At 30.5% G+C, this 26,107-nt stretch overlaps 4 protein-coding genes and 1 long non-coding RNA gene across 9 annotated transcripts; 3 read left to right on the plus strand and 2 right to left on the minus strand.

Moving 5' to 3' along the window:
• Positions 1–1,959: 1,959 nt before the first annotated feature.
• LOC122513326 (NADH-cytochrome b5 reductase 3) lies at positions 1,960–6,436 on the minus strand. Of its 4 annotated transcripts, none has more exons than XM_043629650.1 (5): positions 5,378–5,671; positions 4,552–4,614; positions 3,655–3,993; positions 3,392–3,580; positions 1,960–3,308 (listed from the first exon to the last, which is right to left on the minus strand). In XM_043629650.1, exons 2-5 carry the CDS (start codon positions 4,570–4,572, stop codon positions 2,925–2,927), a joined length of 933 nt encoding a protein of 310 aa, XP_043485585.1. In that variant the 5' UTR covers positions 4,573–4,614; positions 5,378–5,671; the 3' UTR covers positions 1,960–2,924. The 4 variants fall into 4 exon arrangements, with proteins under 4 accessions (XP_043485585.1, XP_043485584.1, XP_043485583.1 ...); XM_043629649.1 differs by having other exon boundaries at positions 5,171–5,671; XM_043629648.1 differs by lacking the exons at positions 4,552–4,614; positions 5,378–5,671 and adding an exon at positions 6,207–6,436.
• Positions 6,437–6,795: 359 nt separating this feature from the next.
• Positions 6,796–7,477, plus strand: LOC122513353. Its single transcript, XR_006302729.1, has 3 exons — positions 6,796–6,948; positions 7,100–7,142; positions 7,384–7,477. It is a non-coding gene; the product is annotated as an uncharacterized LOC122513353 (long non-coding RNA).
• Positions 7,478–7,659: 182 nt separating this feature from the next.
• Positions 7,660–9,758, plus strand: LOC122513328. 2 transcript variants are annotated; one of them, XM_043629653.1, is made up of 6 exons: positions 7,667–8,037; positions 8,490–8,741; positions 8,816–8,950; positions 9,038–9,143; positions 9,234–9,325; positions 9,427–9,758. In XM_043629653.1, the coding sequence occupies exons 1-6, from the start codon at positions 8,035–8,037 to the stop codon at positions 9,517–9,519; spliced, it is 681 nt and encodes a 226-aa protein (XP_043485588.1). In that variant the 5' UTR covers positions 7,667–8,034; the 3' UTR covers positions 9,520–9,758. The 2 variants fall into 2 exon arrangements, with proteins under 2 accessions (XP_043485587.1, XP_043485588.1); XM_043629652.1 differs by having other exon boundaries at positions 7,660–8,037; positions 9,234–9,480.
• Positions 9,759–9,920: 162 nt separating this feature from the next.
• LOC122513303 (anaphase-promoting complex subunit 4) lies at positions 9,921–12,934 on the minus strand. The gene is made up of 7 exons (XM_043629597.1): positions 12,614–12,934; positions 12,148–12,527; positions 11,735–11,935; positions 11,371–11,652; positions 11,076–11,299; positions 10,415–10,992; positions 9,921–10,331 (listed from the first exon to the last, which is right to left on the minus strand). The coding sequence occupies exons 1-7, from the start codon at positions 12,717–12,719 to the stop codon at positions 9,931–9,933; spliced, it is 2,172 nt and encodes a 723-aa protein (XP_043485532.1). The 5' UTR covers positions 12,720–12,934; the 3' UTR covers positions 9,921–9,930.
• Positions 12,935–14,577: 1,643 nt separating this feature from the next.
• LOC122513304 (CBL-interacting protein kinase 9-like) lies at positions 14,578–22,883 on the plus strand. The gene is made up of 7 exons (XM_043629598.1): positions 14,578–14,802; positions 14,957–15,047; positions 19,255–19,458; positions 19,711–19,852; positions 19,935–20,134; positions 20,239–20,391; positions 21,520–22,883. The coding sequence occupies exons 1-7, from the start codon at positions 14,769–14,771 to the stop codon at positions 22,856–22,858; spliced, it is 2,163 nt and encodes a 720-aa protein (XP_043485533.1). The 5' UTR covers positions 14,578–14,768; the 3' UTR covers positions 22,859–22,883.
• Positions 22,884–26,107: the final 3,224 nt, after the last annotated feature.

Genomic DNA, 26,107 nt, shown 5'->3' on the forward strand with positions numbered 1-26,107 from the left:
CAATATAAAACGTGCAACCATTGTTTGTTAGTTTTTGGTAGAAATAAAAAAAGTTGACTTACGACGTTCTCTTCCTCAAATTTCGTGTTGCATCCACGCTGGACAGACTTTTCTTTTATTTTCTTTTCTTTCCTTGTATTTTTTTTCTTTTTTTTTTTTTTTAGCAACGAAAAAAGACGGAAAGGGTTAAAAAGTAACGTTTCCTTTTTCACAAATCGTCTCAATCAACCGATACATTCGTCAACCCTTTATTTTTTTGGTTTCCTCTCCTCTCCTTTCGTTTCGTGACTGCATATTGAAACGAATTCTCAAATTCTTAAAAATACTAACCATTCAACGATTCCAAAAACTTCTATCGATATATTTTATTCGTGTTTGGAATGTTAGTTTTAAATTGAATATTTTTCGACGCACTTTTGATCGATATTTATAAAAAAAGAAGAATTGTATGAGAATTATCGCAGAATTTTTGCAAATCAATTAAACAACACTTCCCCGAAAAGAAAGAAACATTAATAAACGTATAACAGATAGAATAAAATAGAAAGTTACAATCCTAGTAATGAATTATTTATAACACTATCTCAACATAGTTCTACAAATATTTTTGTACCAATAAACAGTAGCCATTCTCGAACGACAACAAAATCACTTTAAATACAATCCCCTTATATCAAATATTATTTAATCATAATTATTTAGAACACACTGTCCCCCAACATTTCTAAAAGAAAAAAATCCCAAGCCCAATAAAACAGCAACCCTCTAAAGGAAAAAGAAGAAGAAAAAAAAACAAAGCTCAGGAAGCATCTAATCAAGCGAGCAAACAAGAAAAAAAAAGAAAAAGAAAGAAAGAAAGAAAGAAGAAAAATAGGAGCCAACGACGACGGGTCTCTTGAGTATATGGACCCGGGCCAATATTGATAAAATAAGGCGGTGGAATATTTTGAAATCGGATATTTTAATTTGTAAATAGAGTAGATTATACCGATTTTATTTCCATTGTGGCGGCGGTAAGAAATTTCACAAAGGGTTTCTTCTCTCTCTCTCTCTCTAACATAAGAGAAAAATTCAGAGTTTCTTAATGACCCACCCGGATGCGGATGGCTCCACCTAATAGTGTAGTGTCGTATTCGATTCCAAAAGAAACCCCACTCCACCCTTCTAAACCCTCCCCCCAACCCCCACCCCCCGATTACCGATTTCTCAAAGTAATACCGCGATTCTTCGTTTCACGTTAGAAGCACAGAATTTTTCACCACCTGGTATTGTATTACAATTCTTTCTTTCTTTCTTTCTTTCTTTTTTTCTTTTCCTCAAATATAATTCGATTTAATTCGAGCTTACTTTCCCTTCTAATCCTTCCAAGGGTTGTATTTTATTTGTTTTATTTTTCTTTTCCCTCTCTTAAGAAACCATTTCCGTTCCTGTCTTTTATTTTTTTCTTTTTGCGCGTGTTTCATTGCACCTTAATTTTCAATGTTTTTTTTTACAGTTTTGATGATACGAGAAAAGAAGTTTTTCTTTTTGCATCTAACTGCAACTCCAAAATTATAATAGCTAAAAGTTTGTAAAAATTCGGAGGTATAGCTACTGTTATGAGGATAAATTCTACAGAGTTTCAAATTTGTTGAACAATTACTTTGATTGGAATACAAAATTGATTATTCAATGTCAAAAACCTCGTGTTATTTAAAATAAGAAACTTGCATTGCTGAATTGCAAAGGTACAAATTAAGATAGAGATTTAAAACTTGCAGGATATTTTCTCTTATTTATTTCGAACGATATTATTAGTCTCTGGGAGCATAAAAATTCAAAAATACCCAAAATAAGAACCACCCTAATATGTATGTACGTGTATACGGGTACACGATATAATATTAATCATTTAACAATAATAATAATAATAATAATAATAATAAAAGATAATAGTGAAATAATTTATACTCTAATACATTTTCGAATAATTCGATTAACATTCAATTAATAGAATCATTTTTTTCTAACAATACAAAAGTGTAACATTTCATTTCTCTATTAAAACTTTCTTTACATTTGGCATTATCTATCTTAAAGATCATCGATGTAATATCAAAATAAATTCTTTACCCAAAACGGATTATTAAGTAGCAGTATTAAATGTATAATATATAAAAAATATGTATAAAATTATTATTAGAAAATGCACCCTTTTTTTTTGTAACCATTAAACGATAAATTTTAATTTACGTAAATGTTTTTTTTTCTATTTTTTTGTTTAGCTGCACAGATCCAAGTGAATAATAGTAAGCTGTGTATGCATCACCATACCTCAAAATAACTTAATAATAAAGAATATTATATTATATTAACAAATGAATTGGTCGTAGCATTAACAATTATAAATGCTTTAAAAATGTACTTAAATAAATACTGTCTTTGGACATGCCTGTGATATTACCAAAAGCCCTTAAATATATATATATATATAAAAGAAGAAAATATTTCTTAAAGTTTTAAACAACAAATGTTAGTAATAAAGGGTGACACCAACAAACTGTGCAGCTAAATGATGACAATGTACAAAGTGTATCGTAATATCTTGGATGTTATTTCCAAGCCAATTGCATATACCAAGAAACTTTGTTGAAATATTTCAAAACAAACAATAACCATAACTTTTTAACGCAAATCAAATTTAGTACACGTATTTACTTCGACTTACTTTCTTTGCTTACGGTTTGTCTTTTTGTTTTATTTTTTACATACACTCTGGAAATAAATTACACACGTATTAGGATACACCTTGTACGAGATATTATTTCTGTTTAAAAATATAAACTGATTTAAAAGTATCATCAACTTTGAGGAATATGCTACAAGCATAAAAAGTACTAAAGGTACGATCTACTTGATGCAATAAAATAAAACGTTAAACATCTTTAATAAGCGAATCGCAATTTGCTATCGTATCCTAACTTGTCAAGATTAGGATTGCAAGCTATGTTTATCATTGGTACAGGACCGCACATTAATACAATAGTATCGGGTGATGGTGGGTACATGTGTTCTTTGATCATATCTGCATTAATATGTCCCGTACTGAAATACCAATTTTCACTGGCTGTATCTACCGTATACCATACATTAAATTGATTCTGATAATCTCTGGCTAAGTCGTCCAATTCATCTTTCAACAATATATCTTTCTCCGTTTGGTTCGCGAACAGTAAAGATATTTGGGTACCATCCATCGGCTCTTTTAGTATAGCTGTGATTAACTGCAACATCGGCGTTATACCAGTTCCACCGGCTAACATAACAATCTAGAAAAAAAAAATATAATTATATTAAATTATTGTTCTATATTGTATCAGGGTAAGAGAAAATGAAAAGATTAAATAAAAACCTTCTTGACGTCGTAATCAATTGGTGGATCCTTCCTGAGAAGTTTGATAGAGAATTTCCCCAATCCTTTGTAAATGAGTCGACCAGAGGGACCCCTGACGTCTATGGTATCACCGATCTTCATATCTTCCAAATACTGAGACATTTTACCACCTTCTGGGAATTTGGGATGCACGTTTTTAAAGTAGACCTATAAAATAAAATCTTTACGATAAGAGAAATATTTTCTAAGTAATACATGATTTACAAAAATGATGAAATTACCTTAATGACAAGATCGAAGTATCCACGATCATCATCGCTGGAAACAGGAGTGTAGGAACGTATGACTATTTGATCATCGATCTTAGTAGTCAGATGTATATGTTGACCAATGGGAAGACCGAGAACATGATTTTCTGTAGGCAAACCAAATCTAAACTTCCTAGTATCGTGACTTAAAATTTCTTTCCTTATCAATGGTACGCTGTATTTAACGACTGAATCTTGTAATAGTACTGGAGGTTTTTTCTTCTTTGATTGTTCAATTCTAGATGTATAATAATATTTAATAGCAAAAGTGACAGCAAGTATAGTTCCCACCGTAGCCAATACCGGTAAAATCTGAAATTAAAAGAAAGAACCAGTGATGAAATATTTGTCCCATAAATTAATTAAAATACGTATAAAAACATATTATTCGTTACAACTAATTAATTAATATTTTAAATAGATGATCGATAAAATTATAATAATTTCAGGATTACGTCAGAGTTATGCATTGATACTAAAAATATATAAGTATTTAATTACAAGTATTAATCTATGTAGCAATTTCTTCTCTATTACACATAGATATTTTATTTTATTCAAATACTTATTAGAATTGTGTTAGCAAATATTTAATAAATCTACAAACTATATATATCTATCTATCTATATATAAAATAAGATATAAAAAAACTACTGTGCCATCATTGATTTCCGCGTTAGGCACAACCTCATTATCATTTCCACTTTCTAATCTAAAAAAAATGATTCTTAAAATAAAAAATGTATCCAAAATCCCAATCAATATTTAAATCCAACATTGAAGTATCAATTGGACAACAATCTTATGTAAATCATTGTAAAAAGAAGTTATAAAAATGAGAATAAATATTCTACAGTTGTATAACTTACCAACGTACGCAATGCCGACATAGTGATTCACCGTTGCACGTGGTAAATGCACTTGTTAAAAAGCTAGACAACGAAGTATGTAATAAAATCGTAACGATCGAGACTAAGGTCACGATAGAAGAGAATGTGTCTCGTTAAACGAAAGATTTTCAAATGGTGAAGAGAGAGAAATACATATATATATATATATATATATATGTACGTATATGATATATATGATATATATATATGAGAGGTGGAGATAAAAGAAAATATATATTATTAGGATAAAATAGTTAAACGTCTATCTCGTCAGGTAAAGAATAGAGAATAGAAGGAATTCTAAATTTTAGTGCTAAGTATTATATACGTCATGAGATAAACGAAGACAGACAGTGTAATACCCACTATGTAGTAAGTGAATAGAACATATATATATATAAGTAAGTTAGTAAGATAGTATGAGAGAAAAAGAGAGAGTGTGTGTGTGTAAGTGAAAGAGAGATAATGCAAGTAAATGAGAGAGAGAGAGAAAGGGAGATAGTGTGAGTGAATGAGTGAGAAAGAGAGGTGTAGAAAGACAAGTAGAAATTTCTAATACATGAATAGTCGACACGAAGGGTCAGAACGGGGCGCTAACCCTTTAAAATAGAATCCGTTAGCCTCGATTTAAGAACAGTTGTCTATGCCAGCCATTATTTATAGATTAGATTAGTCTGTGCACGCGCGAGTTTTAAATGATTCGTTCATTGTATTATTTTCTTTTTCTCTCTTTTTCTCTCTCTTTTTTTTCTTTCTTTTTTCTTGTACTATTTCTTGTACTATTTCTTGATCTTAAACTACACACCTGAATCCAGTTAGGCGCGGTAAGAGTTTTTTGGGTCTCTTCGATCGTCATGATTGTTAAAGCAACTTGTTATTTGCAGATTAACTAAATTAAATGATATTCTTATATTAACTTTATACTATTAATCTTAATTACGCAATAATTGTATGACATAAGATTTTAGATTACGAAAGTAACATGGGAGTTATTTATTATAGGAGGTCAAAGTATTACGCGTCTCGTTGACGCCATGTTGGATAGATGGTGTTATGTAAAAATGGCGCGAATTTTCTTTTTTGAATTGGTAATGATATTATATTTAAATTAATTGATCGATATCACGATATCGATTTAACATTTATGATATATTAGCATACAATAACATGACGAGAATTAATTTATTTAGTAATTCATTATTGTACTTTAATTGTATTTAAATACAGTTGATTTATGGGGATTTTATTAGCAACAGGTTATGTTAATTTATTTATGTTAATTTATGAAAATTTATGTATTACCTAATATTTTTTGTTATTTTTAATCACTTTGATCTTAAAACATTCTATCTTTTTTTGTAAAACTCACGTCACTTATATTTATATGCACATTTATGCATATACTTGTTTTTTATCTTTACAAATATCATCGCAACAATTTGTGACACGTCGATCTCTATATATTTATTTGTTATATGTATTTATTATTAAATTTCACGTGCACTCGTGTATTTACGCGCACGCATATATCTTTTATTTTATTTTCGGATACTAATGGCACAATTAATTGCGACATCAATTTACTAATTGTATGCACATGTATATTCAATAACTTATTTTACAATGATTTATACCTCTTCCGATTCTTCTTCTATTCCTTTGTCTGTATCCATTTTCTCCAGTATAAAAAAGAATACGAAAATTTGTAGTTATTTATTTAAATTAATTTTTAATAATAGAAAAGAAAATATATTTGTGGAGAGTTCCAGTGAGTGAAACGTAGCAGCATCCGCTGGACAGTCCATTAAATAACTGATTGAAAAGAAAGAATAAAATTTTCGATTAGTCACATACTGAAGGCTCATCTAACGGGTGTCCTTTTTATATTAATTTTTCTATGATCAATTCATAATAGATTTATCAATAAAAATTTAATAAACATTTGATTTGTAAATTTACATAATTCTGTGATTTGTAATTTTTATTATTAGATTATATTTAAAAACAAAAAACGATAAAAAAAGTACATTTTAGATTTAAAAAATATATGAATTATATATTTATGAAAAATATATGAATTATATATGAATTATATATGAATAAGTATTGTATTCATATAAAAATAGAATTGTAAGTAAGTTTTATAATATTAATTAAGAATTTGTATATGAAATTATTTTATTTTTTCGTTATTCAAAATTCGCGCCATTTTTTATGGGAAAGTAGCGACATCTAGTAGATTTTTAATGAATCATTCAAATTTGTCGATAGATCGCGCTTCGATCGTCGAAAATTAAAGGAAAGGATAAATTAAAATAATGTTGGTTTCTTTATCTAATGGTTTTTCTAATTTACGTCTAATGGAATTCGAATAATGTGAATAATTTAAGTTTCTGTTATGTATATATATGTATATATATATACGTGGTTCAATATATTTAGAAGATAGTTGAAATAAAAAAAATTGTTTAAATGCCGCTGATACACCGTGCATTATTTACATGGTTTATTTTGTTAATATTTCTAGTATTACTCGTTTTAAGACTCGATCAAAGAATACAATGGAATTGGTATATAGTGTTTATACCTATGTGGTTATATGATGTTATAATATTTATTTATCTCATTTTTAATTTGATCTCCTATTGCAAAAATGGAAGAAATAGTAGTTTGCGTAGAAAAGTATGTCCATTTTCTTTCTTTTTTGATTTATATTAAAAATGTCTATATTATTGTACATTTAATTACAATATTATATCAAGAACATAGTAATTAATATTTTTTGATTATAATTTTGTTATGTTGTTTCAGGTTTGTTATATGATCGCAATACTTTTGAAAGTAGTCGCACAATTATTAATTTGTGGAAAGTTAGAATTTATCAGTTTCAATTTCGCAGCCAAAATATTCTTAGCACCTGTTTGGTTGCTTTTACCAATTCTTGCGGTGGATGTTTTCATTCATTTAATTAAACACTGTAGATACTGACAATAACCGGACTTTAACTTGGGTTTCATGGCTGTTTCATAAAATGTAAGTTACGTTGATACGTATAGGATAATTTATCTTGAAAAAATATTTTTGGACTATCGTTGTTTTCTTCATGAAATTGTATGTTTACGTTAATGTGAACTTCAGACGTCAAACTTGAACTCTAATGTTATAAAATTTAATACGATAATATAAAAAATATATATATATATATAGCAAGAGAGAGAGAGCGTTGAAATGTTGTGATCACAAGATGCCATCTGGTATCCTATAAATACTCTCTCTATTACACAAGGATAGCTATAACGCAGTTATAAATAAGTAACTTGGTGGCAATCTTCATAGTAGAAACTTTGAAAGTTATCAAGTTAGAACATAATCATTCTTTCAAAGTAATCCATTCGTTTAAATATTTAAGATACTCTCCTAACATTTTCAAAGAAAGACTTCATTGTGTTATATATTTAAAAAATGGTGAGAAATTCTATACTTAAAAAGAAACAAAAATAAGGAAAATAATCCTTGAGTTGTTACGTAATATAGTTTTATTGATAAAAAAGTATTTTGCTTAGTGTTACACACGGATTAATTATTCTCCTACTTATCTGAATTATGCAAACTGGTTTTACTGTCTGAAAGTTCTGGCAATGAAGGTGATCAATGTAATTAGAATGTAATTGCTCCATTGCCATGGAAGATCTATTAATATCATAGCATAGATATTCTTGTAATGTCAGTGCAGTTATAACGTGTAATGTAATATCATCGTGGTGCTGTCTTACTTCTGTCTTTTTTATTGTTACTTGTAATATAGAATTATTAAGTGCTGTTTTATTGAATCTAACAATTTGTTAGATTTCGTTCCTGTTGTTCTTTTACGCTACAACTATTTTAAATAATTGTTTGATGTATTATTTTTCTTGTAGGTGGCAATGCAAATACTTTTACTTTTCTATTTATCCATGGTTTTACATAGAAAAGGTGTAGCCAATGCAGTGGTTACAGTCGAAGAAGTTGCAGTTGGTCATTTAGCTCAACTTCCATGTCAAAGTAACGACGATCAACATCGATTTATGTTTTGGCAGCTTACCGATGACAGTCGTATTATCGGTCCAGGAAATCCTATCGATGTCAATAAATATAATTATGAAGTGTTAACCGGCACACTTTATATCAGGGTAATTGTTATCATTTGATTTTGCTTCATATTAAATATTTAATTAACTTAAAGAAAATATTAATTTATTGATAGGGAGTATCAACTGCCGAAGCTGGTTTTTATAAATGTGTTTCCAGAGGTTTGAACGATCATTCTTCCGTTAATGTTCATGTCGTTGAATTAATAGTTAAGAAAAATTGGGAAGACGTTTGGGAAAATGATTTTGAGGTAATTTTCAAATACATCTTTAACGTAGGACCCGATTATGATTTTCGTTATTGTATATTTCTTGTTTTTTTTGTTTAATTATTATAGACAAATTTGTTGAGAGGAATGGCTGCGGTGATGGTAGTGGTCGTAGCTGTCGCTGTTATCCTTTTAATTGTAATAGTCAAACGAAAGAGGAATCAAGGATTTTTTGGTAATATTCCTGTCTCATAAATTAATACTCTACGTTCTTCGTTAACGTTTTTATTTTATACAAATGATTTGATATCAAAGATTTTTCTAGATTTAAATGAATCGAGAGATAATTCGCCAGAAAGATTTAGAGGAAATATTATAAACACTTCTGCAGCTATACCGGCACAAGGAATGGTAAACATAAGCGCAGATGGAGGAATAGAAAATCCTACTCTCGACATAGATTTTCCTAAGGTATTTAATCAAATGCAGAAAGATCAAGGATTACCTTAATGGTAAACATAAGCGCAGATGGAGGAATAGAAAATCCTACTCTCGACATAGATTTTCCTAAGGTATTTAATCAAATGCAGAAAGATCAAGGATTACCTTAATAAATTGATCTAACTCAATTGTATTTTTTAAATTATTATAAGTTAACATCAAAGATACAAAAAAAAGAGAGGAACGAAATAAATTAAAGAGAAACGCGTTAAACAATCGCACAGTATTAAATTTATACTGTTGTAAAATCTTAAGAGAAAGTAATAATTTATATATAGATTGTAATAGAATTTTGCAATGCAACCCGTGTTATTGTATATACAAAAAATAAATCTTTTTATTAATTTTAGATTTTAAATTCTTCTTAGAGAATATCTTCAATCATCAATTATATTTCTATATATACATATATTATTTGTCTATACAAATATTTTCAATATTATTCATTATAAAAGAAAAAAGAATGATGAATTTTGTTAATGAAGCGTATGAACACGAATATAAACGAATATTTTTGGATATTAAGTAGTTGTATTTAGACTCGGCGTTGTATCCATCATATTATCATCAATTCCATCCTCATCTTCGTCGTCTTCGTCTTCTGGTTCTACTTCCGTTTCAAGTAATCTTATTTTTCTATTATTCTCGTTAAGAATTGCTGCTACTTTTCGAGCACCGCTAACAGCCAATCGTCTTGCAGAAATACCTTGAAATGATTTTGGCCAAATGGCACCCATAAGATCGGTTAAACATACCATAGATTGGCTTTGATGATCTAACAATTTTACATGACTCGTTGGTAACTGTAGAAGAGTTGAAGTATAATTTTGTTTGTTCAGTAAAAGGAGACTAAGAAAATCTTGAGAGTAGAACTGTAAATCAGCTATGGCATTGTCAATGGGACTTTTTGTTGTGAAAGATCCTATAAAGAAAAAAGAATGTTTTAATCATCGTTAAGTTAAAAAACAAAGTATTTAAATATTACTACAAGTATTTTTAACAAACCTTGTTTGTTATCAACATCAATCATAGCGGATTTGAATGATAGAGAAACGGATGACGCATTTGTGAACAACGATTCGATTTGATATAGTCGTAAACATTTACGTTCGACGTCGGAACTTGCTATTAATAAATTACCATCGTTCGTAACTATTTGAGAAGATAATGCGCTTGTCGTAGGAACCAAAGATGTTTGTAATACTGTGAAATGATTAACCAAATCTTCGTAGGCAACTGCGAATACGTCGTGTATAGCATTGACTAGTTTTTCATGAGATTGTAATAAAGAAAAATTTAAATCTTGTTTCATTATAAGCGGATGATCACGAAGACAATGATTCTCGTTTAACATGGATGCCCATTCGCTTCCTTCAGGTGTTAAGCAAGCTTGTAAAGGCTCGTGTCTTAAATATTGTCCTAACTTTTCTAAATTCACACCTTTCCTACTACCAGTGCTTGGTTCAATTTTATCAAATCCTTTAAGAAATTCAGCGATGAACGTTAACTCCTGTTGACTCATACGACTTACTTCTGATGATATTCTTTCATCAGTTAATCTTTGGATCTCGACGTACAACCATCTTAAATAATACAACAAATTAAATGAGTTTAAATATAATGAGAAATGTTAATTGTGAAAGAAAAAAACGATAAGAAGGTTTACCTAAAAAATGCTTTATAATCCCGCATGCTATGATCGATTACTTGTTTCATTTCAGAAGCCTTGGCTAAGAAAGCTTCAGATGCGTGAAGGGCCTTCGTTATGAGACTTTCATTTTTGAGACCGAGAGACTCATAAGGTCCACCTAATCTCACCATACCACGAATTTCAGCCAATTGATAGACCAATGCCATTCCGACACTGTTCAAATTTTTCACTACTAATTTCTGTACAAAATGAACAATTATATCATCTAAGTTCATTTTAATTACATTTTATTTTATTAATATTTGTAAACCTGTATATTGCTGTAGCACATCTCGATACTGTGACCTAACTTTTTCAAACCTTTCTCGGTTAGATCACGCAATAGAAAGTTTTCTAAATTTTGTGTCGGTATGCCAATCATCAATAATTCTAAAAAATCTGCTGCGACTGCACCAGGCGGATTGCTTTCAGCATATCGAGCAAGTTTATCGTCCATCTCTGAAATAATCGTCTCCCAAGCTTCAGAAATAGCCATTAACGTACGCGAGAGATAATCCATCAAACATTCTATGTTCGCTTGCGCTTGAGCTACCTAATAATAGATAAATAAATAAAAGTAATGCGTTTTCTAATCGTAAATGATACAAGATAAATAAATCTTTTAAAATCATGACCTTTAGAAATGCAGAACTTTTTTCAAGTAATGGACAGGAATATCTGTTAACGACAATGCTGTTGTTATCTTTCCAAGTAATCCAAATAGGTTTACCAGATCCTCCGCTGATTTCAATAATCGTACCGTTTCCCACAAATATATTTCCACAGTAAAACATTCCAAAGACGTACATCATTGCTGTTCCATTGTCTCTACCGAGCTAATTAATTAAAAAATTTGTATATACAAAATCTTCCTTCTATTAAAACTGTTAATAAATAATATTAACCATTTGAGTTACAGGTGTCTTTAAAAAAATCGTGTCGATCAATACCAAGTGAAGTGACTAAGAATTGCATTTCAATAACGTTTGTTTTCAATCGATTTGTCTGGGACTCAAATGGTTTGTACAGAAACGAATATTAAACTTACGAATAAAATATCTAAAGTTTGCGAAAGAAGTTCCTTGCGTTCCGACTCTTGACCAATGTTACGATTTAAACTAGGCAATGAAGGAAGATAATTACCAGTAGAGGAAACGTTACTTTTATTACTGACAAAGTTATCGCACTCTGTATTCATCAATGGCAGCCACGTTATACTTGTAATAGAATTTTGTATTGACAATTGTACTTTGTATATAATATTCTTATTCTCGATATCAACGAGACAGAAAAGTTTGGAACATTCGTAACAAACAGCCAGTAATTTGCCATCCGGTCTCCACGTTAAGTTTACAGATGTGTCAGACTCATTTTGCGGACTCAACAACCATACCCTTTGCCAAGTTAATCTGTGCAATGCAACTTCACCTGAAACAATCTTTACACATAATCTATCCATTGTATTGTTTATTGTTTTATAAAATAATTCATTGTAATGAAGTTAAATTGTTCACCTTTAACATTGGCAACTGCTAACAAATCCATTTTAGGTGACCATTTCATTATAGTAATTTCTGTTGGAAGTTGACGTTCTTCCAATTGTCTCATTGCTCCGGACATTTTGTTATTAATTTCTAACAATAATAATTCTAAAATTTATATATTAATTAATCATAATAATTAAGTTTCAATAATGTTTCATACATGAGAAGCACACATGAGAGCTTGTGTTATTGTTTTGGTAGTGCTGCCAACGTAAATTGTAATTCTAAAAAATAATTTTTTAAAGTAAGTTGGTAACACTGATCGATACGTGATTGGTGGAACGATTCTGAAATCAATTTAAATGGCGATTAGTTGTTTATATTTATTTAAATAGAAAAAACTTTAATATTTAAGTATTAAAGTTATGTTTAATTAATATTGTAATAAAAGATATGAAAACGAGTCAAAATTGATATATACGTATATTGATATATATGTATTTTTATATTATATATTATATATTATATATTATTAGAAATAATTGAATATAAAAATGTTTGATAGGTTATATAAAAAGAAAATTGTATTACATTAGTTAAGTGAGTTTATGTAAATTAGTTACAATTCGAATTTATATATATATATATTTGAAAGAAAGGAATGCGCGCAATAAAGAAACAAGTAACAAATATTCTTGCCAAAAGTAATTCGTAATGAATGTCAACAACGAAATGCGGAAGAGAGTGTGGTGTTTGAAATTTGAAATATAAATTCATATTGAATTTTGAGGGAAACATTAAAAGAGATATAATATCCTTGACAAAGATTACATGTGAATTATATACGTTTAAATTGAAGAAATAATCATAAGAATTATAATGATAATAATGATAAAAACTTAATGAAAGATTTTAATTAAAATTTTGTAGTACATCATCATCATCATCATCATCATCTGCTGTTATATGTGTTTTTAGAACCGAATAGGAAAAACTGTTTGAATATCGATACTAACATAAGTGTAACCGGAATAGAACATTGTAAAGTAGGTCATCAGGAGTGTAGTCGTAATTGGAGCAAATACTTTCAGCATTAGATCTTGTCATAAAGATTCCTCCATTGTGAACTTTCAATGCTATCATAATTTTATAAGTATATTATTTAATACTATTTAATATTATTTCATTAAAAAAAATATTATGTATTACATACGTGTATGTTTATATTACAGAATAGTAAGAAAAAAAGAGAAAGAGGAACGGATAGAATGGTTTGTAATGAAAGTTATTGGAAACCAAAATGGCTGCCCATTCCAGCAGGTACAAATGGAATAAAAAAGAAGAAATTACAATGATTATAGTATTAGAATAAAATATAGATTGTTTAAAAAGTAATAATAAAAATACACGAATATTTTTGCGACTGATCGTATGTAACGATTGTATGTTAGAACAACAATAATAATAATAACAATAACTAATAATAATATTTGGCTTGTTGCAACAGGTATATGCAAAATGATAAAGAGGAAAGGAGAAAGATAGATATAAAATGATGGTGGGGGCAAAAAGGCAAGAAGAACCACGTGACCCACCCGATCATCAGCAGAATCCGCGGCGTCCGCCGAAAATCTAAATTCGTCTGAGCCGAGAAGAAGAAGAAGAAGAAGAAGAGGAACAACAAGAAGAACCGTCTCCTCACCGGGTCTCAGTACCCATGGACAACTAACATTAACAAAATTACATTCATACATACGCATACACAGATTCTAAGGAACATTCAGAGTGAGAGTGAGAGAGAGAGAGTGTGTGTGTGTATGTGAAAGATAGAGAGAGAGAGAGAAGGAACTTAGTCGATAATCGTCCTTAGGGTGAACCAGATCTCTCTCACGTGTCTCCCATCATTTTGCACGCGGCCAAGTTCTTCATTTTTTATATTTTCTATATCCGATAAAGAAGAAGAAGAAGAAGAAGAAGAAGAAGCTAGGAGGAAGATCGGATATTATTTAATTTTTTCCTCTTTTTTTTTATTCCCCTATTCCTTACCCTGCTTTGATTTTGTTCTTTTCCGTGCGTGTATGTGAAGAACTGTTACATTTTTGGGGGTGGTTTTGTTGTTGATTGGTGGTCGTTCTCGTTGGATCGAGGATTTTTTCAAATAGAATTTAATTGAATCCAAGGAAGGATGATACGAGTCGATGAAACCGATCCTGTTGGCGGTAAGATCATTGTTTTTTTCTCTTTATCTTGTTAATGAATTTCAAATATTATATAACAATTTAAAAAAGGCGGGAAAGAAAAGAACTCTTCGATTCTACGCACACAGGACACAGACACAAGTCTGTAATTAAGAAAAATGTGAAATATTTTCAGAATTGGAACCCAGTTTCCCGTACAGGGACGTTAGAGTACGTCGAGGAGTTGAATTTAATGAACAATATGACATCCAATCAGAAATTGGTCGGTAAGTTTAATCAAATAAATTTCATCACAGTTATAATCATAATCATTATTTAGCTTGTCAAGAAAATATTATGCCAAGGATCAATTTTGATACTTGAATTCATTTTTAATCACCACGGAGATGATCATTGAACTAGCGTGTGTGCGAGCGTGCGCGCACACACACACATACAGTGCTCTAAATAATTTGTAAACACAACACACATTCTTCAAATAATTAATCCGATATTAAATTAAACTGAAAAAATATATAATATATATCGTTTTATTTTGAAAAATAATTTGCAAGACAAAATATAAATTATTAATATTAATTATTTCCAACATTGTTTTCGTATATACGCGCAAAGTGCATATACGGTTTTATGCAAAACGTAAATTATATATACGAGGATAAATTTATTATTACAACTAAATTTAAAATGATTTAACGTTGCAGAAAATTCATGGCATGCTTTTGTATAGACAGATGGGACTTGAAAAAAAATATAGAGAGACAGACACAGTGATGGTATATGTGTATACGCACATACACGAAGATACACTTAGTATACATGCATACCAAAGTAACATTTGTGCAATCAATCCGTATTTGTATTCACAGTGCGTGCTTTCTTCGTACCGAGTCTTTCTACAACTGTTTTATTGAATTATTTTTAAAATAACATAAGATAGCATAAGCACGAGGTGGACAAAGTTTTATCGACATTTTTTGGGGGAAATTTTTGGCGTGATGCATCATGCAAGAATATTATACAGATGTGAAAGAAAGAGAGAGAGAGAGAAAGGGAAGAGTCTTTACGTTTATATGTATACATAGGAAAGTTATACAAGAACCGGAAGTGTTCGTTTACGATCATGTCTTAACAGCCTGCTCGAGTTCAATAAGAAAATCTATTTTCTCGCATATTAACAATTATTTCTTTTTATGATCCAATAATCAACATAATTTAAATATCAAATATTCGCGTGTGTTAATTTATCATAATAAATAGAATTTATGATCGAATTAGAATGAAAAATATAATTCTAATATATCGGATAGTTAATTAAAATACAATTGGGAATAAAATTGATTGGAAAAAAATCGATCTTCAATGATCTATGGATCATTGCCAAAGATTTTGAATGTCAATGACGAACTATTATCGAAAGGTTTAAAAAAAACATCTACGCGCACGTATACACCCACAGATATAAATATCACATGCATACGAGTAATACAAAGCAAAGTAATTTTGTTTAAGGAATTGTTTTTTATTTTTGTTTGTTCATAGATTTCAATAGATCGGTTTATCTTCGAGATCATTTCTTTATTAATTTTCATTTCGAATTTAATTTTGGTAAAAGGAAAAAGGGTTGATTCGGTTCAACGACATTAATTATTATGTAATTGCTACGATGTGAGTCGAAAATAAATGAATTTGAAGACTAATGCTTTTCGTCGTGTGTTTTTCACGCACACACACACACGCGAGATCGTACTTTGGCGAGGATCCATAGATCGTGACGAAGAATATCACATATTATTATATCTGTCTTTTATACTAACAAAAAGAAAATAATAAATTAAATCAAAAATAACAATATATTAAATGTGAAATCAATTTGTGGACGTTTATCGCGAATCTTATCTAAACTAAATTACAAAAAATTAATATAAACCTAAACGAAACGCGAGTAATCTCTCTCGACGAACAAAAAAATAACACCGTTGCATTCTTTGAAAAAAACTAACAATATCGATCAATATATAAAATACAAATAAAATTGAAAATATGGAATGAAAATAAAATAAAACCAAAAAGAGAAACACGCATATAAACATACACACATACATATATATAAGAGAGAAAGAGAATAACATGAAGTCAGGAGTTAGGGTTGAGGGGTTGAGGGGGAGTAAAAAATGGTGGGAGGTTTGGAATGTTGGATTTGAAACGATAACGACAAAATGGTAAGCACAAAACTCTGGTGATTGGAGGTTTTCTTCTTTTCTCTCCTCTCTTCGCTTCACCACCACTTCCTCTTGTTCGGTAATCAAGGTCTCTCTCCTTGCTGTCCTATAAATAATGCGTTTTTCGTACACGAGTTAGTGACGTGTATATGTATATATATATATTTACATAGGTCGTGCGTCAACTCCCAACAACCGGCGTTGTTCGGAAGCGTCATTCCTGACACGCGGTTTTCTTCAAAGACCTAAATATAAAAAGGGTTTTTGTTAGGGCTAGAGATTTAGTCTGAAGGTTCCTCCTATCTTTTAGAAAACTCTTTAAATATATCAATTTGTTTTTTCTATTATTAGTCATCTATTTTATTTGCCATTGTTTTGTGTTATTCATTTTGAAGGAATATCAATAACGAAAGAATTATTGTTGCAATATGTTTCGATATGGAATTTGTTGAAATAGTATTTAGCAAGTCAAATGTGCAAGATTGCAGTCTAGTATGGGAATAGTATTCTATTAGGTTCTAATGTTATTAGTGTAATACAGTGATACATATTTAAATGTACAGGAGTATGATCTAATATGGGGTCATCTATTACTATTGGGTTGTCCAATAAATAATCTTGGAATTTATTAACATTATTTTCAATCTATATTAACAAGAATGCGATCTAATTATATAATATTATAATAGCACTGTATTGGGTTGGATCTACTAGTATCACAGTATTATAGAATAAACAATATTTGAATATACATATAACTAACACCACGACAAGACAATATTCCATTGAATAATTTCTTGCAGCATACATATTGTTAAACTTATTAAACAATACTTATAATTAATATACATATCCTATAACTGAGGCCAAATGTTAGTCCAACTTTTATAATAAATAATACAACACATTGCATTGTTAAATGAAATTTGTTTGAATGCATTGCAAAATTCGGTTAAAGAATTAAAGTTTTTATTCGTGGAAAGAGATGTAACGAGAAGTGGGTTCATTCAGTATTTCCTTAGGCCTAGTTGTGTTGCGTGCATTGGCAAAGCATGTCAGGGAACACATGCTAGATGATTCCTTGAGCCGACCCTGGCGCCTCAGATATGCTCTACTAACTCACTGACTCACTAACTTGGCTTCGTGACAAGGAGAAACCGTCTTCTAGATATTACACCATCATTCTTTGTCTCTTTCCTTTTTCTCTTTCTCTTTCTCTCTCTTGTTAACGTCAAAATACCTTTTACCTACGCCACTGGGGAGGAGGAGGAGGAGGAGGAGGAGTTTTGGCACTTCCTTTAGACCCCATCCCCATCCCCATTTGCTACGCACAATTCTTTTTATTATTATTATTTCTTTTTTTCTTTTTTCTTTTGCTTTTTACTTATTATAACCATTAAAATAGAACGGAATCAATTTTGAAACTTATTGGAAGCTTTTGCGAAAAAGAAAAATAACAAATATTTAGTTGAAAGAATCCAACTGGATGGGTTCAAAGTTATTAATAAATGAATATGTATAGATATTAATTATTGTTATTATAAATGTCTTTGAAATTATATTCAAACAATGTCATTAATTGTTGGCAATTGTTGAACAATTTGCTATTAAATTAGATGAAATGTAAGAAGCAATATGAAAGAGGAAAAAAAAAAGAATGAAATGAAAAATGTAAAATTATTTGAAATATTTGTATTTTGATTAATGTCTTAAACGATCCCCCTTTATACTCGTGTTGATACGCGTCATGTATTAGAAGACGTCCCTGAGGAGAAGCTTTGGCACGACAACGATGACAGGAAGTATCGAAAATTTTCTGCATTCTATGCAAAATAACATGCATTCTCTCTCTCTCTCGTCGAATTTATGCTATGTCTGCTGTTAGAATCATCCATGCGAAACAAATTACAATTCGGGGGGTTGCCATTATATATAATATAATCTAGATTAAATTATTACATTATTATATTTTTCATAAAATCTGTCGAATAATAAATAATAAATCAATAAGCAAATACATATTGCAAAATGAATTTATCTTCGTTATATATACACGCGCACTTAAAACAAAATACAACGAGGAACGCAAAATTAAATTGTAAAATTGAAATACTTGAATTTAGAAATTTTGAAGAATGTAATTAGCAAGATTGATCAAATGTTTGTTAATGTTAATGATTGGATCAAAATGACAATGTAATTGTTGATTGATTCGTTAGATAAAAATACGAGAAAAGATATTTTGTTACAGAGGAAAATTTGGCACGGTTTATCGATGCAAGGAAAAGAAGACCGGCTTATCTTTGGCTGCTAAAGTGGTTAACGTATCCAAGAAGGAAGATCGTAGATCTGTCGAGAGGGAAGTCGATATTATGAGAAGACTTCAACATCCAAGATTGATTCAACTTTATGATGCTATCGACACTGGCAAACAAATTTATGTTATTTTGGAACTGTACGTTTTTCTTCTTCGAACGTGATCAACGAGTCATACAATTATCAATCGATACACATAAATACATCTACAACACACATACACACACATTACAATACATTCACAAACGTAACACGTTTAATCCCAATTGATAAATGTTTGAGAAAAACATTCAATGAGATTACTATTAAAACACGTCCCATAAACGTGTGTTCAAATTTATTCAAGTAATTGCAAGGGATCCCAAAAACGGATGTGTTATCAAATTTGCAGAATCGAAGGAGGTGAACTTTTCGAAAGGGTTATCGACGATGATTTTTTATTAACCGAACGTAGTTGCGCCGTTTTCATGAGACAAATTTGCGAGGGGATTGAATTCATCCATGCTCAGAAAATTTTACATCTTGATTTAAAGGTAATTTCATTTAGATACTAATTTGAAATAGTTTAATGATAGTTGCATTGTTACAATTAATAATGATCGTTCATTTTTCTAGCCGGAAAATATTCTATGCTTGACGAAAGAAGGTAACAGAATCAAAATCATTGACTTTGGATTGGCCAGGGATTATGATCCTAACAAAAAACTTCAAGTATTGTTTGGTACACCGGAATTCGTAGCACCTGAAGTCGTTAATTTCGATCAGATTGGTTTTGGAACTGATATGTGGAGCATTGGTGTCATTTGTTATGTACTGTGAGCATGCGGAATTCATTTTACATTTGACAATTATTTGGGTATATGAAAGAATAAGATTTATAAATATAAATATAAATTATAAAATATACTTGTGTTTACAGATTATCAGGATTGTCACCATTCATGGGTGACACGGATATCGAAACCATGGCTAATGTCACCATAGCTAAATACGATTTCGATCACGAAGCATTTACTGACATATCGGAAGATGCAAAAGACTTTATCAGGTGTCTATTAATCAAAGATAAAGAGTAGGTATACGTGTATATCTATATATAAAAATACAATTACAAATATACAGGATTAGGGTCACAACATTTTTACGTGATTTTCAATATCAATCAATTCTTATATCTCTACAAATATTTATTATTACAACGAGTTAAGCTTTGGAAATTTTGTTCCACTTCTCTCTCAATTGGTTGGAAATAATTATGTAATGTAATTACATTTTGAAAATCACTTAATAACTTTTGACCCACGTCTCGTGTATTTTATTGTTAACAAATGAATTCGGATTCTCTAGAAATATTTAGAAAACTTTAATTTTAGTTATTTTAATAATAACTTCTGTTGAGAAATTTTTTTGTCTCTCTTTTTCTCTCTCTCTCTCTCTTTCTCTTATTTTTTCTTTTTCTCTTTGAACAAAAACATGTTGTCGTATTGGAACGTTTGGAAAAGCTCATTTATTGCCTGTCGTTCACTTTCTTCAATCTCATTTGTTATTCGCATAAGAGAATCTGATATAATAAGAAAAAATATACAAGGTGAGCCACTTATTTATGGCCCACTTATGGTTGTTGATGTAATAGCAAGATAAAGTTTGTCCAAGTAATCTTGTCGTTGTTGTAATAAAAATACCAATAAGCTAATCATTCATTTTGCTTATGCTAATAATAGAAATCAAGCTTGTTTAGTTTAGAAAATAATTTGCATTAGAATTATAGTAGAAATAAATCTAACACTTTGGAAAGAGTTGTAGAAAGTGAACGAGTAACAGTTTAAAAAAGGGGTCTGAAAGTTTCAACGTCAGATCATAATTAATACAAAAAAAACCTATTAAAACGTTTCTCAATGAATATTACACCCTGTACATCATTTAATTTCAATAAGAAATTGAATTCTGACGCCGGTTGATAAATTGTCGCCGTTGCTTTTCTCCACGTTTTGAACGAACAGTCTCTCTTCGTCGTCACACATCCGAAGTGATAAATTATCTCGAAGAAAAAGAGAAAAAAAGAAAAACGACTAGAGCTCGTAAACTTGAAAGAGAAAGAGAGAAAGAAAGAGAGAGAGAGAGAGAGAGAGAGAGAATGTAAGAGTTATAATTAAAAAAAGCAAAAGCATAATTCACGAAGAGTCCTGTTGAATATTTTCAGAAAACGTGCAACGGCATCCGAATGTCGTGAACATCGTTGGTTGGTCAAAAGGGATAATAATAATCCTTTGATCCTGGAAGAAAAAAAAGCCACGTTGACTATGCCAACAAAATTAGAGAAAGAACGATCGAACGATGATGAAATATTAACATCGTCGAGGGAAGAAGAAAATCTAGATTTAACCAAGGACAATTTGAGACTGTTCGTCGAACGTTGGAGAGAGCATCCTGATAGTCCATACATCATAGACACGATGCAAAATGTATCTAAATTCAATACTTGGAACGATTTAGAAGAAGCTGTATCGTTGCGTGCGCAAAGTCCGTCACCTAGGGAAAGTATTTGTAGTATGGGATCATCTGAAACCGAGTTCAGTAATTCCCCATCGTTTTTGAACGTCCCCAGTATTGGGTTGGCTTTAGAAAGAAGGGCTTCGGAAGGTACTGCAAGAAATAAATCACGCGATCAGGCTAGTCAAATAGTATTGGCTGAAGAGATCATTAAATTGTCGGAACATTTGCGTACCATTGCTGGTGGTATCGAAACTGGTCAAGGAAATGATGACAATAACGTTCTTGCTCGTGGTAATACCGATTCTAATTTTGGTGCTGCTACGAGTATTATCGTAGATAAGGATAAATCGTCTGGAAGATCCGGCAAGCAATCGAAAACTAATCATTTGAAACAGACGACGTTGGAGGCTAACGAGATTACGGAAAAATTGTCAAGTTTAACTAGACAGAGGAAACTCAATGGGACTACTTTTCACAGTAATCGTAATTTGGATCGTTACAATAATTCGATTGAAAATCATTCGATGAATATGTTTGCCTCGTTCAGAAGAAAAAAAGCTATCGAGGATAAAATGTTTTCTTTCAACAAAAACGATTCCGAAGATAACAGTTTAAATGACGATAGTTCGAGTACGACCAGCAGTTCGATTAGGGTACAAAACGATCAAACGAAATCTATGAAATCCGATAAAAATAATGATATTGATTTAACACCACCGTGGAGACGTAACAGGGTTAAACATTCCTTCGGTGAGACTAGCAGAGATGTACCTAGGATATCGAATTTACGTGATTTACATAAAAGTTTGAACTTAGATGAGCCAGCCAATACGAAAGATTTGTTGTTACATCTGTTAGGCGAATGGGAGGAAATTGGTAACAAAACTTCGACGTTAGGTAGGAAATCTGTTAGCATCGATTGGTGCGGTGAGGAATCAGTTGCTAGGAAAACCATGAACTCCTTGGCAGAATATTTTCAATCTAAACAACAAAAGTCTACTGCTAGTAATGTTTCCGACGATTCACCGCCACCTATTTATCGTTAAGAATAAAATCTAATTTAGATTTTCATCACTCGTATTAATACTTTTGATGGACCTCTCCATTTGTGAAATCGCGACAGAACGATTTTACATTGAATTCATTTAATTCTTACGCATTTTTTGTCTGGGGGGGGGCTTTTGTTTTAGGTGAAGCCTAATAGCTAAAGGTTTTTAAAGTATGGCCCTACGAAAAAAGCGTGGTTTCGATTGAAATTTAATGATTACGGTACAGGATATATTTTTTATTTTCTTTATTAATTATTCCAAATAATTCCGCGCGAATTCTGTTCGTTTTTTGATTATTAAATTAATCAATTATCGATACACCTAACACGAAACAAGTGATAATCATTTTGTTTTAACTTTACAATCTGATTCGTATAGCCTGTACGAATTCTTGCCAATTTGTTAACATGTATTTTATATCAAAATCTGCACGAATTTTCTCTTGGGGTATTTGTAATATTGAAAAATATATTTTTATAAAATGTGACACATAATAGAATTGGATTAAAGTTCCTCTTTTCTGGTTATTATTTTGTATTTGTATTATTTAAAATAACGAGAGATATACTAACAGCATCGAATTATTGTTTAAAAGACAATTCATCAAGTATTACTTTGATTACTTGATGATATTTTATTAATTATCGTACGTTTCGTACACTTGACTATTATTTATAATTTTTCTTCTTTGATAATTATTAAGAGTTGTTGTATTGTAATTATAAATATTATGATAGTGATCTAGTCATTGTATTTATGTATGCACATAATGAAATATAATGAATTATAAAATTAACATAAGTTCGCTGCGAAAAAATGATCAATAAATAATCCATAAATAAATGAAAAGTCACGAATGATGCATGTGTAAATAATAATTATGTGAAACAATAATTATTGTGAAGTTGATTGTATGTCGTCGTGTATTATATGTAAATGTTCATGATAAATGTTTTTGCGATAAGCCAGTGATTATGAAAATGATTAAAGAGAGATGGAGAATATTGTAAGAGAGCTGAGAAAAAGAATGCAACGTAATATTTGTTATATGCAATAATTTCTTTTCAATAATTAAAATATTAAAATATATAACAAAAAGTGCAACAAATTAAACTATTTGTCTTGTCTTCTTAATATTTATTATCAATTTATAAATGAAATTTGTGTTAAGTATGACAAATTCGTTTAATTAATTTGCTCTTTTTATTTTTTTCAATTCTACAGACGAAGACCAACAGCAGGACAACTTATAGAACACCGTTGGCTCGAAGTTGCATTGGAAAATCCGATTTGTAAAAAACGATTGAAACGATATGTTATTAAAAAACGTTGGATCAAGGCCGTTAATACGATATTAGCGTTAAAAAGAATGGGTGCAAATTTAGACTTAGATCTTGTCTAAATAGTCCACTGAAATAGGGCCAGACACCCTAAATTGGGGGTAGGGAGGAGGAAATTGATCTAAGGGTAAGTCGACGACGCTTGAATAAAAGAAAAACAATAATTTTTTCTTAATAAAATTTATAATTTTTAGATTACTCCTGGCATAAGAAGAAGAAGAAAACTGAGAATAAGAAGATAAGGAAACACAGAGAAATTTAGTTTCGTAATATGGGACCCATTTCTATCTTCTTCCTAAGGTTTCCTGATACTAGGAGGATAATCATAAGACATTCAATGGATCAACACACACAATGGATCAACAACATCAGTTTAAGAACAACGTACAACGTTTTTTTAATTAATTATTATAAATTATATCTTATTTATATTAAAAATCAGATCTACATTAAAGAAATGTAAAAGAAACTTTCTGTACACGATTGAAATTTATAGAATATACTTAAATTAAATCAAATAATTTGTTGAATTATTTATATTACGAAAAAACAATTCCTAAACCAAAAATCCTAACAGGTGAACAGAAAAAAAAGATATAGAATAATGCAACGTTAAGGTAAGTTATTTTTTAATTACTAAATTTTAAACATAAATACGAGTTCCAAAACTAACAAATTAAGAATCGGTATCTCATTTCCAAGAATTTCGGACTTTTCCAAGAAATGATGTCACCAGAAATTCCAAGAAATGACGTCATCAGAAATTCTAAGAAATGACGTCATTTCCAAGAATTTCAGATTTTTCCAAGAAATGACGTCATTTCCAAGAATTTCAGATGACGTCATTTCTTGGAAAAGTCCGGAATTGAGATACCTCCTCGTACATCATGTGATCCTGTTACAAAATTTAATTTTCGACAAAATTTCAAAATTTTCTCGACAAAATTTCAAAGTTTTCTCGAAAATTGAGATTGTTAACAGGATCACATGATGTGCGAGGAGGTATCTCGATTTCGGACTTTTCCGAGAAATGACGTCATCAGAAATTCTAAGAAATGACGTCATTTCCAAGAATTTCAGATTTTTCCAAGAAATGACGTCATTTCCAAGAATTTCAGATGACGTCATTTCTTGGAAAAGTCCGGAATTGAGATACCTCCTCGTACATCATGTGATCCTGTTACAAAATTTAATTTTCGACAAAATTTCAAAATTTTCTCGACAAAATTTCAAAGTTTTCTCGAAAATTGAGATTGTTAACAGGATCACATGATGTGCGAAGAGGTATCTCGATTTCGGACTTTTCCGAGAAATGACGTCATCAGAAATTCTAAGAAATGACGTCATTTCCAAGAATTTCAGATTTTTCCAAGAAATGACGTCATTTCCAAGAATTTCAGATGACGTCATTTCTTGGAAAAGTCCGGAATTAAGATACCTCCTCGTACATCATGTGATCCTGTTACAAAATTTAATTTTCGACAAAATTTCAAAATTTTCTCGACAAAATTTCAAAGTATTCTCGAAAATTGAGATTGTTAACAGGATCACATGATGTGCGAGGAGGTATCTCGATTTCGGACTTTTCCGAGAAATGACGTCATCTGAAATTCTTGGAAATGACGTCATTTCTTGGAAAAATCTGAAATTCTTGGAAATGACGTCATTTCTTGGAAAAATCTGAAATTCTTGGAAATGACGTCATTTCTTGGAATTTCTGAAATTCTTGGAAATGACGTCATTTCTTGGAAAAGTCCGAAATTGAGATACCTCCTCGTACATCATGTGATCCTGTTACAAAATTAAATTTTCGACAAAATTTCAAAGTTTTCTCGACAAAATTTCAAAGTTTTCTCGAAAATTGAGATTGTTAACAGGATCACATGATGTGCGAGGAGGTATCTCG

This window comes from Polistes fuscatus, unplaced genomic scaffold (genome assembly GCF_010416935.1).
Source record: "Polistes fuscatus isolate 324 unplaced genomic scaffold, CU_Pfus_HIC Scaffold12, whole genome shotgun sequence".
In the NCBI taxonomy this organism is placed as follows: Eukaryota; Metazoa; Arthropoda; class Insecta; order Hymenoptera; family Vespidae; genus Polistes; species Polistes fuscatus.

What these genes read in the sequence shown, in the direction of transcription:
- LOC122513328 (XM_043629652.1), top strand. An exon ending in CCGGCACACTTTATATCAGG is followed by an intron (nt 8,742 to 8,815) that starts GTAATTGTTATC and finishes ATTTATTGATAG; the next exon opens with GGAGTATCAACTGCCGAAGC. An exon ending in TTTGGGAAAATGATTTTGAG is followed by an intron (nt 8,951 to 9,037) that starts GTAATTTTCAAA and finishes TAATTATTATAG; the next exon opens with ACAAATTTGTTGAGAGGAAT.
- LOC122513304 (XM_043629598.1), top strand. Translation starts at nt 14,769, where the DNA reads ATGATACGAGTCGATGAAACCGATCCTGTTGGCG. An exon ending in ATCCAATCAGAAATTGGTCG is followed by an intron (nt 15,048 to 19,254) that starts GTAAGTTTAATC and finishes ATTTTGTTACAG; the next exon opens with AGGAAAATTTGGCACGGTTT. An exon ending in CTATTAATCAAAGATAAAGA is followed by an intron (nt 20,392 to 21,519) that starts GTAGGTATACGT and finishes GAATATTTTCAG; the next exon opens with AAAACGTGCAACGGCATCCG.
- LOC122513326 (XM_043629647.1), bottom strand. Translation starts at nt 5,428, where the DNA reads ATGACGATCGAAGAGACCCAAAAAACTCTTACCGCGCCTAACTGGATT. An exon ending in ACTTCGATCTTGTCATTAAG is followed by an intron (nt 3,581 to 3,654) that starts GTAATTTCATCA and finishes TTTATTTTATAG; the next exon opens with GTCTACTTTAAAAACGTGCA. An exon ending in TTGATTACGACGTCAAGAAG is followed by an intron (nt 3,309 to 3,391) that starts GTTTTTATTTAA and finishes TTTTTTTTCTAG; the next exon opens with ATTGTTATGTTAGCCGGTGG.
- LOC122513303 (XM_043629597.1), bottom strand. Translation starts at nt 12,719, where the DNA reads ATGTCCGGAGCAATGAGACAATTGGAAGAACGTCAACTTCCAACAGAA. An exon ending in AGCAGTTGCCAATGTTAAAG is followed by an intron (nt 12,528 to 12,613) that starts GTGAACAATTTA and finishes AGATTGTTTCAG; the next exon opens with GTGAAGTTGCATTGCACAGA. An exon ending in GATTATAAAGCATTTTTTAG is followed by an intron (nt 10,993 to 11,075) that starts GTAAACCTTCTT and finishes GTATTATTTAAG; the next exon opens with ATGGTTGTACGTCGAGATCC.